Here is a 14,183-nt window from a genome sequence, read left to right on the forward strand (position 1 = left end):
CAGTCACAATTCTGTCAGAACTTTCTCAGCCTCACCTACCTCACAAGGTATCTGTTGTGGGGAGAGGAAGGGAAGACGATTGTAACCACTTTGGGATTCCTTCAGGTAGTGAAAAGCAAGGAACAAAAAATAGTTATTCTCCCCCCTTTATTGTTACAATTGTTTAGATTAATATGTAGATTGCCTTTCTTGCAGAGACTCAAAGTGGAGGATACAATTTTAATACAATGCAGTAAACTGGTGTAATGCACACAATAAACAATGTGATAAAACAAGGTTGCACGTTTCAGAAAACAGTGTAATGAAAAGCAGCATAATACATTTAATAAACAATGCAACAAAAATCAGCTTAAAATTTCCCCCCATAGCATTTGTCTAAGGTTGCCAGCTCTAGGTTGAGATTTTGGGGGTGGAGTTGGAACAGGGGAAGGGGAATATAATGCCATGACTTTCCAAAGCAGCCATTTGTTTTGGGTGAACTGATTTCTGTCACCCAGAGATTAGTAGTAACTGCAGAAGATGACCATCCACCACCTGGAGGCTGGCAATGCTACATTTGTTTCATCACTCTAGCCATCTTGGGTCTCAACCCCAAACTCAGCCATACTGGATTGCTAGAGAAGTTGTTGTTTTTACTTGCAAAGTCGTGTCTGACCCATCGCGACCCTATGGCCAATGATCCTCCAGGCCTTCCTGTCCTCTACCATTCCCCGGAGTCCATATAAGTTCACACCGACTGCTTCAGTGACTCCATCCAGCCACCTCGTTCTCTGTCATCCCCTTCTTCTTTTGCCCTCAATCGCACCCAGCATTAGGCTCTTCTCCAGGGAATGCTTCCTTCTCATGAGGTGGTCAAAGTACTTGAGTTTCATTTTCAGGGTCTGGCCTTCTAAAGAACATTCAGGGCTGATCTCCTCTAGGACTGACTGGTTTGTTTGCCATGAAGTCCAAGGGACTCGCAAGAGTCTTCTCCAGCACCAGAGTTCAAAAGCCTCAATTCTTTGACGCTCGGCCTTCCTTATGGTCCAACTTTCACAGCCATACATTGCAACTGGGAAGACCATAGCCTTGACTAGACACACTTTGGTTGGCAGGGTCTCTGCTCTTTAGGATGCTGTCTAGATTTGCCATAGCTTTCTTTCCCAGGAGCAAGCGTCTTTTAATTTCTTTGCTGCAGTCCCCATCTGCAGTGATCTTGGAGCCCAGGAAAATAAAATCTGTCACTACCTCCATTTCTTCCCCATATATATGCCAGGAATTAAGAGGGCCGGATGCCATGATCTTAGTTTTCTTGATGTTGAGTTGCAAGCCAACTTTTGCACATTCCTCCTTCACCCGCATCAACAGGCTCTTTAGTTCCTCTTCGCTTTCTGCCATTAGAGTGGTATATCTGCATATCTGAGGTTGTTGATATTTCTCCCTGCTATTTTAATCCCAATTTGTGACTCATCTAACCCAGCCTTTCTCATGATGTGCTCCGCATACAAGTTTAATAATCAAAGCAACAGTACACAGACTTGTAGAACTCCTTTCTCAATTTTGAACCAATCAGTGATTCCATGCCCAGTTCTCACTGTTGCTTCTTGACCTGCATATAGGTTTCTCAAGAGACAGATAAGATGCTCTGGTATTCCCATCTGTTTAAGAACTTGACACAGTTTGTTGTGCTCCACACAATCAAAGGCTTTAGCAAAGTCAAGGAAGCAGAAGAAGATGTTTTTCTGGAACTCCCTAGCTTTCTCCATGATCCAGCGTATGTTGGCAATTTGATCTCTAGTTTCTCTGCCTCTTCGAAATCCTGCCTGTACTTCTGGAAGTTCTCGGTCCACATATTGCTGGAGCCTAGCTTGTAGGATTTTGAGCATAACTTTGCTAGCATGAGAAATGAGTGCGATGGTGAGGCACTGCCCTTCTTTGGGATTGGAATGTAAATTGACCTTTTCCAATCCTGTGGCCACTGCTGAGTTTTCCAAATTTGGAGGCATATTTCAGAGCACATAGTCAAACTGATTTCTGTGTTGACTGTCTGGTGTTGCCCATGTGTAGAATCATCTCTTGGGTTGTTGTAAAAGAGTGTTTGCTATGACCGTTGTATTCTCTTGACAAAATTCTACCAGCTTGTGCCCTGCTTCATTTTGTACTCCAAGGCCAAACTTGCCTGTTATCCTGGTTATCTTTTGGCTTCCTACTTTAGCATTCCAATCCCCCATGATGATAAGCACATCATTTTTTGGTGTTGCTTCTAGAAGATGTTGTAGGGCTTCATAGAACTGGTCAGCTTCATCCTCTTCAGCAGCAGTGGTTGGGGCATAGATCTGCACTACTGTGATGTTGAATGGTTTGCCTTGGATTCGTACTGAGATCATTCTCTCATTTTGGAGATTTTATCCCAATACTGCTTTTCCTACACTTTTATTGATTATGAAGGCTACTCTATTTCTCCTGAGAGATTCTTTCCCACAGTAGTATACTTGATGGTCATCTGAATTAAATTCACCCGTTCCTGTCCATTTTAGTTCACTGATTCCTAAAATTTCAATTTTCAGTCTTGCTAGAGATACATATGATCTTTCCTTGGTTCCAGTTTAGGGATGCAATGTTTAATTGGGAAGTGCAATATGGTTGCCATATTTAGAAACCAGGGCAATATGGTTTCTAAATTCCTGGATATTTGGGGGCATGGAGTCTAGAGTAGGCAGGGTTTGAGGAGGCAAAGGTCTTCAATAGAGTATAATGCTATAAAGTCCTCCTTCCAAAGTAACCATTTCCTCCAGGAGAACTGATTTTTGTCACCTGGAGACGTAGTTCCAGGAGATCTCAAGCCATACCTGGAGGCTAGCAAGAGGGGGAAACACAGGAGTGTGTTTAGGAGAGTTGTGAAGATCTTACTACAATGATGTAGCCATCTAGAGTGTACAGTTTTCTAGGCCTTAGTGTATAGATTAACAACAGGAGAAAGTGAGTTAAAGAAGGAGAACCTACCACCTCCTGAGGAAGCTAGTTCCATTGAGGAACTACTCTGTCAGAAACTTCTTCCGGATGTTTAGCCAAAAATTCTTTTGAATTAATTTCATCCCATTGGTTCTGGTCTGACCCCTTAGGGCAACAGAAACTCTGCTCCATCCTATGTGACAGCCTTTCAATTATTTGGTGCTGCGAGTCAGCTTTGTGTAGTGGTTAGGACTTCTAATCTGGCATGCTCAGTTTGAGTCCATGCTCCCCTACATGCAACCAGCTGGGTGACCTTGGGCTTTCCACAGCACTGATAAAGCTGTTCTGACCTAGCAGTAATCTAAGGGCTCTCTCAGCCTCACCTCCTTCACAGGGTGTATGTTGTGGGGAGAGGAAAGGGAAGGCGAATGTAAGCTGCTTTGAGACTCCTTTGGGTAGAGAAAAGTGGCATATAAGAACCAGTTCTTCTTCTACTTGAAGATGGCTATCTTATCACCTCTTAATCAATCAGTTTCTCTTTACAGATGATTGTATGCAGCCAAGAGGTACCTTGCTCCCAAGGGTTCTTCTGTGACCACCATTTTGGATTCTGCCTAACCCTCCGAAAAGAAGGGGAGTACTGCCGTCAGGATGCCCACTGCAGCAGGGGTTTGAGCTGCATGTTTGGTAGATGCCACCCGACTGTGCCAGGCGGGCAGAAAGGTAAGGCATGGAGAGGCAAACTGCTATCTCTGATCCTAGGATCTTAAGATCTTAGAATCATAGAATAACAGAGTTGGAAGGGACCTCATGGGTCATCTAGTCCAACCCCCTGCACTGCAGGACACTCACATCCCAATCGCTCATCTACTGTAACCTGCCACCCCTTTGCCTTCACAGAATCAGCCTCTCCGTCAGAAGGCTATCTAGCCTCTGTTTAAAAATTTTCAAAGATGGAGAACCTACCACCTCCTGAGGAAGCTTGTTCCACTGAGAAATTGTTCTAACTGTCCGGAACTTCTTCCGGATGTTTAGATGGAATTTCTTTTGTACTAATTTCATCCCATTCGTTCTGGTCTGTCCCCCTGGGTTAAGAGAGAACAATTCTGCTCCATATGGCACCCTTTTAAATACTTGAAGATGGTTATCAGATCCTCTCTCAGTCGTCTCCTCTCTAGGCTAAACAGACCAAGCTCCCCCAACCTTTCTTCATATGCCTTGGTCTCCAAACCCCTCACCATCTTCGTTGCCCTCCTCTGGGCACGTTCCAGTTTGTCAACATCCCTCTTCAACTGGGGTGCCCAAAACTGAACACAGTACTCCAAGTGAGGCCAAACCAGAGCAGAGTAAAGCGGTACCATCACCTCCCGTGATCTGGACACTATACTCCGTTTGATACAGCCCAAAATCCCATTTGCCTTTTTAGCCACTGAGTCACACTGCTGACTCATGTTCAATGTATGGTCTACTAAGACTCCTAAATCCTTTTTGCACATGCTACTGCCAAGACAAGTCTCTCCCATCTTATATTGGTGTATTTGTTTTTTTCTACCTAAATGCAGAATTTTACATTTGTCCCTATTGAACTTCATTTTATTCAGTTTAGCCCACTTCTCGAGCCTATCAAGATCATCCTGTTTTCTGTAGCTGTCTTCAGTTGTGTTTGCTACCCCTCCCAGTTTAGTATCAACTGCAAATTTAATAAGTATCCCCTCTAATCCCCTATCCAAATCATTTATATATGTGTTGAACAATACAGGCCCCAGGACAGATCCTTGGGGTATTCCACTTGTCACTCTTTTCCAAGAAGATGCTGAACCATTAACAAGTACCCTCTGGGTATGATTTGTCAACCAGTTATTAATCCACCTGACAGAATTAGGATCCTTACCGCATTTTACCAACTTGTGAACAAGAATATCATTTGCAATCTTATTAAAAGCTTTACTGAAATCCCGATAAACTATGTCCACAGTATTCCCCTGATCCAGCAAGGTAGTCACTTTCTCAAAAAAAGAGATAAGGTTGGTCTGACATCACTTGTTCTTGTGAAACCCGTGCTGAGTCTTAGAAATCACACTCTCAGTTCCAGCTGCTCAAGAGCCAAGTGTTTGATTATTTGTTCCAAAATTTTGCCAGCTACAGATGTCAAGTTGATGGGTCGATAATTACTCGGATCCTCCTTTTTCCCTTTCTTGAAGATGGGGACAACATTTGCCCGCCTCCAATCATCTGGCACCTCACCTGTTCTCACCTGTTCTCCACGAAATATGGGCAAATGAGAACAAGATGCAATTTAATAAAGATAAGTGTAAAGTTCTGCATCTGAGTCAGAAAAATGAAAAGCATGCCTAATGGATGGGGGATATGCTTCTAGCACTGTAACACTGTGTGCGAATGAGACCTTGGGGACTTGTGGATTGTAAGCTAAACATGAGCAGGCAGTGTGATGCAGCGGTAAAAAAGGCAAATGCCATTTTGGGTTGTATCAACAGGGGCATCACATCAAAATCACAAGATGTCATAGTCCCATTGTATATGGCACTGGTCAGACCACACCTGGAGTACTGTGTGCAGTTCTAGAGGCCTCACTTCAAGAAGGACGTGGATAAAATTGAAAGGGTACAGAGGAGAGCGACGAGGATGATCTGGGGCCAAGGGATCAAGCCCTATGAAGATAGGTTGAGGGACTTGGGAATGTTCAGCTTGGAGAAAAGGAGGTTGAGAGGGGACATGGTAGCCTTCTTTAGGTATTTGTCACTTAGAGGAGGGCAGGATGCTGTTTCCGTTGGCTGCAGAGGAAAGGACGTGCAGTAATGGGTTTAATCTACAAGTACAGCAATATAGGCTAGATATCAGGAAAAATTTTTTTCACAGTCAGAGTAGTTCAGCAGTGGAATAAATGACTCTTTTTTTATTCCTCAAATCATTTGACAACTGCTTATGGAGCCAACTTGGCTTCCTTAGGATCCTTCCATCTTTTCTTCTCAAGGGAATTGTTTGTGATTGAGCCTTCAGTATTTCACTTTTTAGAAACTCCCAGCCCTCTTGGACTGCTATTTCTTTAAGTCTTTCTGACCACAGGATTCTATGCAACAAACCTTTGTCTGTTAAAATCAGCTTTCCTAAAGTCCAGTATATACGTATGACTACGTAAAGGTTTTCTCTTTCTCACAATTGAAAATTCCAAAAGCACATGGTCATTGCTACCAAGTGTGCCCACTACTTCCACCTCTTCTACCAGTTCTTCCTTATTGATGAGAAGCAAGTCTAAAATAGCAGACCCCCTGGTTCCCCTCTCTACTTTCTGGGAAATGAAGCTATCGGCAAGACAAGTTAAGAATTTAATGGAGTTTGCATTTTTAGCAGAGTTGGTCTTCCAACAGATATCTGGGTAATCGAAGTCACCCATGACCACTGTTTCCTCCCTCTTTGGAAAATTGTGTAATTTGGTCTAGCAGTATCTCATTCAAATCCTCTGACTGGCTTGGAGGTCTATAGCAGACCCCCACAATAATACCACTCTCATTTCCTACTCCTTTTATATTTACCCAAATACACTCAACTGAACTTCCATGCTCAGGTACCTGTATTTCTTCACAAGTATAAAGATTCCTAACATATATTGCTATACCTCTCCCTTCTTTTCTTGTCTATCCCTTCTGAATAGATTGTATCTTAAGAAATACTTTTGTATTTCTAGATAGGTACTGAAAGAATTTAACCTGAAGTAATTGTTCCCTCTTGGGGTACATGAAGGAAGACAACAGGCTTCCATACATGCCAGGAATATGTTTGTGACCAGTGAATCCATTGTCTGCCATCTGGGTTTACAGCAGTGGTCCCCAACCTTTTTATCACCAGGGACCACTCAACGCCGGGGACCACTCACTGGGGACCACTCAACGCCTTTTACTGAGGCCCGGTGGGGGGGGGCAGTTTACTCCTCTACTCTCAACCACTGCCCTAACGCTCTCTGATCACTATGTTTTAAAGGGTCTGCGATGCCTGCTAATTTTTTTTAAAAATCAATACTTCTCAGTTGAAACACCTATGCATCATAGATGCATAGTGATTTTTTTCTTGCCACCCCTTATGGAATCATGAGTCTTAAAAAAAATCTTGTTCCTGATTTTTTTTGGGGGGTGGACTTTGTGTCACAACTTTGGGAGAAAATAATTTTTGCCTTTGCTTGCATGCTAGTCTGCCTATTCGTTGCTCCAGGCAGTTTGCTTACAAAACACATACACACAAATCCCCATCCCTGGGAGAAGGGAGAGGGAGACAGATGTAAGGGTGAGACATTGGAGGTGTAGTGCTTCTTCGCCTCCACACATATTTTTTGTTGGTGGCCTACTGGTTGCTCTGATCTAGCTGGTGCTTTTTAGGTTGGGGAATCCACTTTATATGATTCTACAACTAGCACTTTAAAATGGAGGCTGTAGCCAGCTGAGTGCTGCCTGGACGCTGGATGCTGGAGATGTCATGCAGAGCAGCCGGAATATAACGACTTCACTACATTTAACATGTGCGGAAAGGCCCAGAGTTATAGCCTTCCCAGCCCATTGATTAAAATGGATTTAGAAGAGTGTGACTCTGCTTAGAATATCAGTAGAAGTCTTTCTTTTCTGATGGGTAAGAGATGTCACCAGTTTAAGGATGGGTGGGTGGGCAGGATTTGTTACATATATTTGGAGGGGAGATTCTCATACAAATCCTTAAACCTCAGACTTACACAATATTTTCAAATGCAAAGTATTTGAGCTATAGTCTGGAATGCACTACAATGATCCATCTTCTGTCAGGCTAATCTGTAACTGTTGTTGCTATCAATTCACAGCTGATTTATGGTGACCCTATAGAGTTTCTAGGCAAGAGACATTCAGAGGTGGTTTGCTATTGCCTGCTGCTGTATAGCAAACTTATTATTCCTTGAAGTTTTCCTATCCCAATACTAGCTGGCTGACCCTGCTTAGTTTCTAAGATCAGGCCGCCTGGGCTATTCAGGTCATGCTAATTTAGGGAGGGAGATTCTTACCTCAGTTCTTAATTTTTGTAAGCTGTTTTTTAGGCATTTAAACTTTTGAAACTAAGTCTGAAATTAATTTAGGGGAGGTCATTGCTGGATTTGCTAGATTTTAAAATAATTATGTTCTTGTTGACAAATTGGTAAAATGTGGTATGGATCCTATTACTGTTAGATAACTAGTTGACAGATCACACCCAAAGAGTGCTTGTTAATGGCTGATCATCCTCTTGGACAGGAGTGACAAGTGGAGTGTCTCAGGGATCTGTCCCTGGCCCTGTGTTATCCAACCCATTCATAAATGATTGGATAAAGAAATAAAGGGGGTGCTTTTTAAATTTGCAGATGATACTAAACTGGGATGTGTAGCAAATGCAGCAGAAGACAGAATCAGGATACAGGATGATCTTGACAGACTGGAAAACTGGGCTAAAATAAATAAAATGAATTTCAGTAGTGATAAATGTAAAATTCTGCATTTTGGTGGGGAGGAAATCATATGCATCAAGACCTGTTTTGGCTGTAGTGTGTGCAAAAAGGATCTCGGGCTCTTAGTAGACCATACATTGAACATGTCAGCAGTGTGACTCAGTAGCTAAAAAGGCAAATGGGATTTGGGGCTGTATTAGAAGAAGAAGAAGAGTTGGTTCTTATATGCCACTTTTCCCTACCCGAAGGAGGCTCAAAGCGGCTCACAGTCGCCTTCTCTTTCCTTTCCCCACAACAGACACCCTGTGAGGTAGGTGAGGCTGAGAGAGCCCTGATATCACTGCTTGGTCAGAACAGTTTTATCAGTGCTGTGGCGAGCCCAAGGTCACCCAGCTGGCTGCATGTGGGGGAGCGCAGAATCGAACCTGGCATGCCAGATTAGAAGTCCGCACTCCTAACCACTACACCGAACTGGCTCTCTATTAAAAGAAGTATCACATGAGGTGATGGTACCGTTTTACTGTGCTCTTGTTAGACCTCAGTTTTGAGCACCACAACTGAAGAAGGATGTAGACAAATAAATAAAGGTACTATGACTGACTGACTGGTAAACTGGAGCATGTTCAGAGAAGGGCAACGAAAATGGTGAGGGATTTGAAGACCAAGACGCATGAAGGAAGGTTGAGGGAGTTTTGTCTGTTTAGCCTGGAGAGAGAGGTGGCATGATAACCATCTTCAAGGACTTGAAGGGCTGTTACATAGAGGATGAAGGAGAATTGTTTTCTGTTGTCTCGGAGGATTGGACGAGAACCAATTGGTTTAAATTATTTTTTGGCTAAATGTCTGGAAGAAGTTCCTGACAGTTAGAGCAGTTGCTTTCTTGGGAGGTGGTAGGTTCTCTTTGGGTGATTCCGCACCAGTGGTGCCATTCTGAACTGCCTCTGGTACAATGCTGCGGAGCTGCATGCTCCACATCATATGGAGTCCCCACGTGGGACACAATTCAGCATCGGTATCCCGCTGAAAGGAGTCCCCCTGGGAAACATGGCAGTAGGTAGGTTCTGCTGTGTGGAGGTGTGGTAGTTTGCTGGATGGTGGGATTACATTCTACGCCTGCAGGCCTAATGGGCCTGCCGTGGGACAGGCCCCATTGGCTCCCGCAGTGCTGAAACGGTGCTGAAGCGTGGAGTTTCTAGAACCTGGTCTGTGCCAGGCCTAAGAGAACGGTGGCCTGGTAGCAATGTCATATGGACATGGGGATTTGCCCTGCCTCCATATGGCTGCTTTTTCATCCTTTTCCGCCCATGCAGAAACCTTTTTGAAAGTTTTAAAGCAGAGGCTAGATAGCCATCTGACAGAAATGCTAATTCTGTGAACTTATTCAGATTGTAAATGGGTGCTTAAGTCTTGTAGCCATTTCTTGCATTCTGCAGGGTTGGACTAGATGATCCAGCAGATCCCTTCCAATTCTATGAATGTAATGAAAAAGAAAAAAGTTTGGTTCTCACTAGTTTTCTTTTGTCCTGGCAGGTGCCCGCTGCCACCAGGATAAAGACTGTGGTCCTGATGCATGTTGTGCCCGCCTCCATGGGGAGATGGTTTGCAAGAAACGGTTGCATATAGGTGAAGGATGCTATATTCCTCAAGGAGGTCTTGCATTCAGCTTGAACCAAGTGTGTTCCTGTTTACAAGGGCTCATTTGCAGAAAGACTCCTCCTAACCAACAGTAAGTAACTCTGGTAACTAATTCCACATGGAACAACAACAAAAATTGAGTCCAATAGCACCTTTAAAATCAACAAAGATTTATTCAAGGTGTGAGCTTTCGGGTGCAGGCACATTTCCACAGACAAAAAGTGAGCTTGCCACACTGTGGGTAGGATTGTTTTATTGTGTTTTTAACTGCTGTTTTTATGTTCTATGTATTATTCAATATAATATGTTGTAAACCGCCCCTACTAGCACTGTCAGGAGGGGCAAGGTACAAATTAAAAAACAAAATCAAGCAATCAATGATTTTTTTTCTTTTTTTCTCTTTAATTCTCTTCTGGGTACATTTTTCTTTTTTGTTTTTTTATAGACACTTATGCCATTAAAGCTGTTTAATTTTAAATGTTAAAAATAAATTACTTAAATAAAACTATATGAATAAATTATCATTCAAACCTAATAGCGGAGAAACTCTTTATGTGCATTGCAGTATTTATGTATGGAACTGAGTAAAATTCCAAACCTTTTTCCTACTCTTAATGAACCTCTTCTTGAAATTACGTCTGACTTCCTTTAAGCTCTGGACCAGCTAAAAGGAGGGTAGTTTTAATGATAACAAGCATATTATAGGTGAAACCATTAGTGTGTTGGTATTCTTTAGTTTCAATCTTTCCATCCATGGCATTTAAAAACCAATTTACCAGTTGGACAATTCTTGCATGCCAAAAGGAATAACTCTGATGTTAGAAAATACCAACAGGCATGTGTTGCTTTAAGGGGCAATCTAACTGCCCGTGGGCACTAACTGTGGACTATAAATGCAGCCAAATCTCGTGCCGATATAACAGATTGTAAGGATCTTTTGCAATATAAATCCAGACTGATATCCAACAGGTTAACTGCATCTTTTGAATTTTCAAATTATTCTCGGCAATTACAGCAGATTATACTCAAACATTGTTATTTGGTTGATCACATTAAGGGCTGCAGTGAGAAACCACTTGTTGCATGCTGTCAGGGAAGAAATATTCGGGAAATCATTATGCCTTTAAAATACTCCATTAATACTTTACTTTTGCAACTATCGCTATGGCAAATGTATGGTGTGCAAATATATGCCGGAAAAATATGCTGGAAACTAAAGAATCCCAACACACTAATGGTTTCAAGGTTGAAATTAAACAGTTTATTACTTGTGAATCTAGCAGCATCTTATATATGATCATTTGCAAATGTAAATTGCATTATGTGGGAATGTCTTCTAGACCACTTAAAGTCTGGATTTCTGAGCATAGGAGCCACTTGAGAAAAAGATTAAAGATACTCCTCTTGTAAATTGTACAACTATAGCTTGTAAGAATTCACATTTTGGGGACTACGTTCTTCATTAAATTCAAACACACCTACAGCAACGGGAAAGTTTTTTTCATTCTTTATCTGGACATGGTCTCAATGATAGATGGCTGGGTCTCACAAATCCAGAGATGTTTTTTTTCAGCAAAGGACGAACCACTGCCTCCTTGAGTCCCCTTGGGAATTCTCACGGTGAAAGGGAGAAGTTGATTATCTCTTGGAGGGGGTCTCCTATCTATCAATCCTTTTAAGGAGACATGAGGGGCAAGGATCCAATGGGCAGGTGGTTGGTCTCACCAATGCTAGCATGTGTCTGGTCCACAGATGTGTTCTGGGTCAAGTAGCCGTTCTCTTTTGCCACCAGTGGGGGATGCAGGTTTGGTTGTCAGCTCCAGGTTGGGAAGCTCCTGGAGATTTGGGGATAGAGCCTGCAGAGGACAGGGATCTCAGTGGCAGTACAATGCCATAGAGGCCACCCTCCAAAGCATGTGTTTTCTCCAGAGGAACTGGATGAGCTATAATTCTGACGATCCCAAGTTCACCTGGAGGCAGGTCTCCTTAGTTCTGGCAGTTCTGCTTAATTTCCAGATATGTTCAGGCCAGATTTAGATTGGGAATATCAGCATGTGAGAAGAGGGGACTTAAAACTCCCTTTCAGCCCCAATTTCTTAGTCTGACATGTTCCAGAGAGCCATGGTTTGTTCCATCAGTGCCTGTAAGTTTAACCCCCCTTTTGCCACATGGGGGCCACAAGAACATGTGAATTGGCCCTTGTAAGGAAAATATAGAATGTAGTATGAGGCACACTCAATTATGAGTACAGTTTATTCTGAGCCAGAGTAATACCCTGGAACCGACTTACCCACTAACCCTTCTGCTGTGGTAGAAAAACCTGAATCTACAGAAATCAGTCTAATTAACTGTTTCTCTCTTTCTTCCAGGATACTGTCTGAGTACTGGTCAGAGAAAGCTGAGTGGCAATGCCAGAAAAAATAAGGAAGAGACCAAACATTTTTTTTTACAATAACTGCATTTCATCCATGTAAATATTACTGTACATAGAGTTATTCTGCCCTTTGTCTCTCTGTTTGGATGTTATAAAATAAACAAGCTATAAACCCCAGTTTAATGCTGCCCTTTAAAAGAACAAATTGATAGTATTAGCAAACAGATTGCATTTACCTGAAAACAAGTGGAGAGAACCTTAAACACTCCTGTGTTTGCACTTCCTCCCTCCTACTCCCTGCATAATCTACCTTTTCCCTTTTCTTTGCAGAGGTGAGCAACATTCAGAGGCTCTGCTTAGGGCCAATCACAGGCTTTGGCAGGATCCTCAACTGTATATCAATTTGGGTGGTAGGCTGTTTAGTAGTTGTTGCATTTGATCAATAAAAGAACTGATGTTTGGCATATGAGTGACTCCACACCTTATTTAACCAATATTGATAATGAGGATAGGATTGCTGATCTGGATAAGCAGCACTGGCAAGCAATCCAGGGCCTCCTGAGGAGGGACCACTGAAATCACTCTCCAAGTTCCCATCTACATCTACTAAGTGGGAACCCACATAGATCACCCTGCTGTCTGAGGGGGATTGCTGAAATCACATCGCTCCCTGCCATCTGAGGTGGGCAGCTGAACCATGTTTTGGCCCTGCCTTTTAAGGATCGTTTACGCTCTGGAGGTTTCATGCCAGGCTGCAGGCTGGAGTTTTAGTTGTGGCAGGTTGCCCCATCTCTTCCTGCACCCACATGGGGGAGCATTTGGCCTGGTGCACCTCATCTGCTCCCAATTTGTGCTCCTGCATGGGAGCTAGGGCAATGAACTTCCCAGTGCGTAAACGGTCAAGAAGGGACAATTTGAGTACTCCATGTGGTCCAAGCACTACAGATTCCACATCAGTCTTCATCAGGGTGACCAGAGTTTTACCTGGCATTCCCAGCCAAGTGGGAATCCTATGCCACCTGGCTGGCATGCTTCCTGGTGACATCAAGGGAGCAGACAAGAAGCTGAACAGACTTCTGAGTGTCTGAGGGATGGCTGCATTCGAGCTGGTCCAAGACCTAATGTCACCAACCAAGATTTAGATGGCCATCTATGACAAGATCATTGAGACCCTCAGGTAGCACTTTATGCACCGGCCAGCCGAGATTTACAGATGTCATGCCTTCTAAATGTGCAACCAACAGGAAGGAGAGTCCATGGTGGCATCCATGGCAGCACTGGGCCAGGCCACGTGCTACTTTAACTTTGCTGACTTGGAGTTAATGTCATGGGACAGGCTGGTCTGCCTGTGGCGGACCTTGGGAATGACAGGTTCTGGCAATGGGGCACACTTTTCTTCAGTTGGTGACACTTGGTGTCTCTGAACTTGCAGGTCATTCATGAGTGGTTTTTGCTGCAGCTGGTGCAGGGAAACTGGATTGGATGGCCCCGTCAGCATGCATATGATCAAACTCCTCTTCCAGATCCTTGATGGCATGCACTCTGGGGATGATTGTAACTTGCAGCCTTCTACACCTCCATTGTGTTCTTGGCTGCTGCTTTTGATGCAACCACTTCCTCAAGAGCAGTGTGGAGTGATAGCTCCCTCTTGCTGAAGATAGAGATTGAGGTGACTGGATGCAACCCCCCCCCCTTCCGAAGATCTGTGAGGATCCATGCTTTTCTTTATCTATTTTAACATGAAAAATACTGTTAAAAATAACAACACATCCAAAGGCCTTTCCTAAC

The 14,183-nt window shown here is 43.2% G+C and overlaps 1 protein-coding gene across 3 annotated transcripts in view; it reads left to right on the forward strand.

Moving 5' to 3' along the window:
* Positions 1 to 12,814, forward strand: part of LOC143825882 (uncharacterized) — a 30,129-nt gene extending 17,315 nt beyond the window's left edge. For all 3 annotated transcript variants that reach the window (XM_077314276.1, XM_077314279.1, XM_077314278.1), the window contains 3 exons: positions 3,477 to 3,654; positions 9,917 to 10,112; positions 12,391 to 12,814. In XM_077314276.1, coding sequence (XP_077170391.1) covers positions 3,477 to 3,654; positions 9,917 to 10,112; positions 12,391 to 12,445 — 429 coding nt within the window. In that variant the 3' untranslated portion in view covers positions 12,446 to 12,814. The remainder of the gene's footprint in view (positions 1 to 3,476; positions 3,655 to 9,916; positions 10,113 to 12,390) is intronic.
* Positions 12,815 to 14,183: the final 1,369 nt, after the last annotated feature.

The sequence above is a fragment of the Paroedura picta genome, chromosome 16, assembly GCF_049243985.1.
Source record: "Paroedura picta isolate Pp20150507F chromosome 16, Ppicta_v3.0, whole genome shotgun sequence".
Lineage (NCBI taxonomy): Eukaryota > Metazoa > Chordata > Lepidosauria > Squamata > Gekkonidae > Paroedura > Paroedura picta.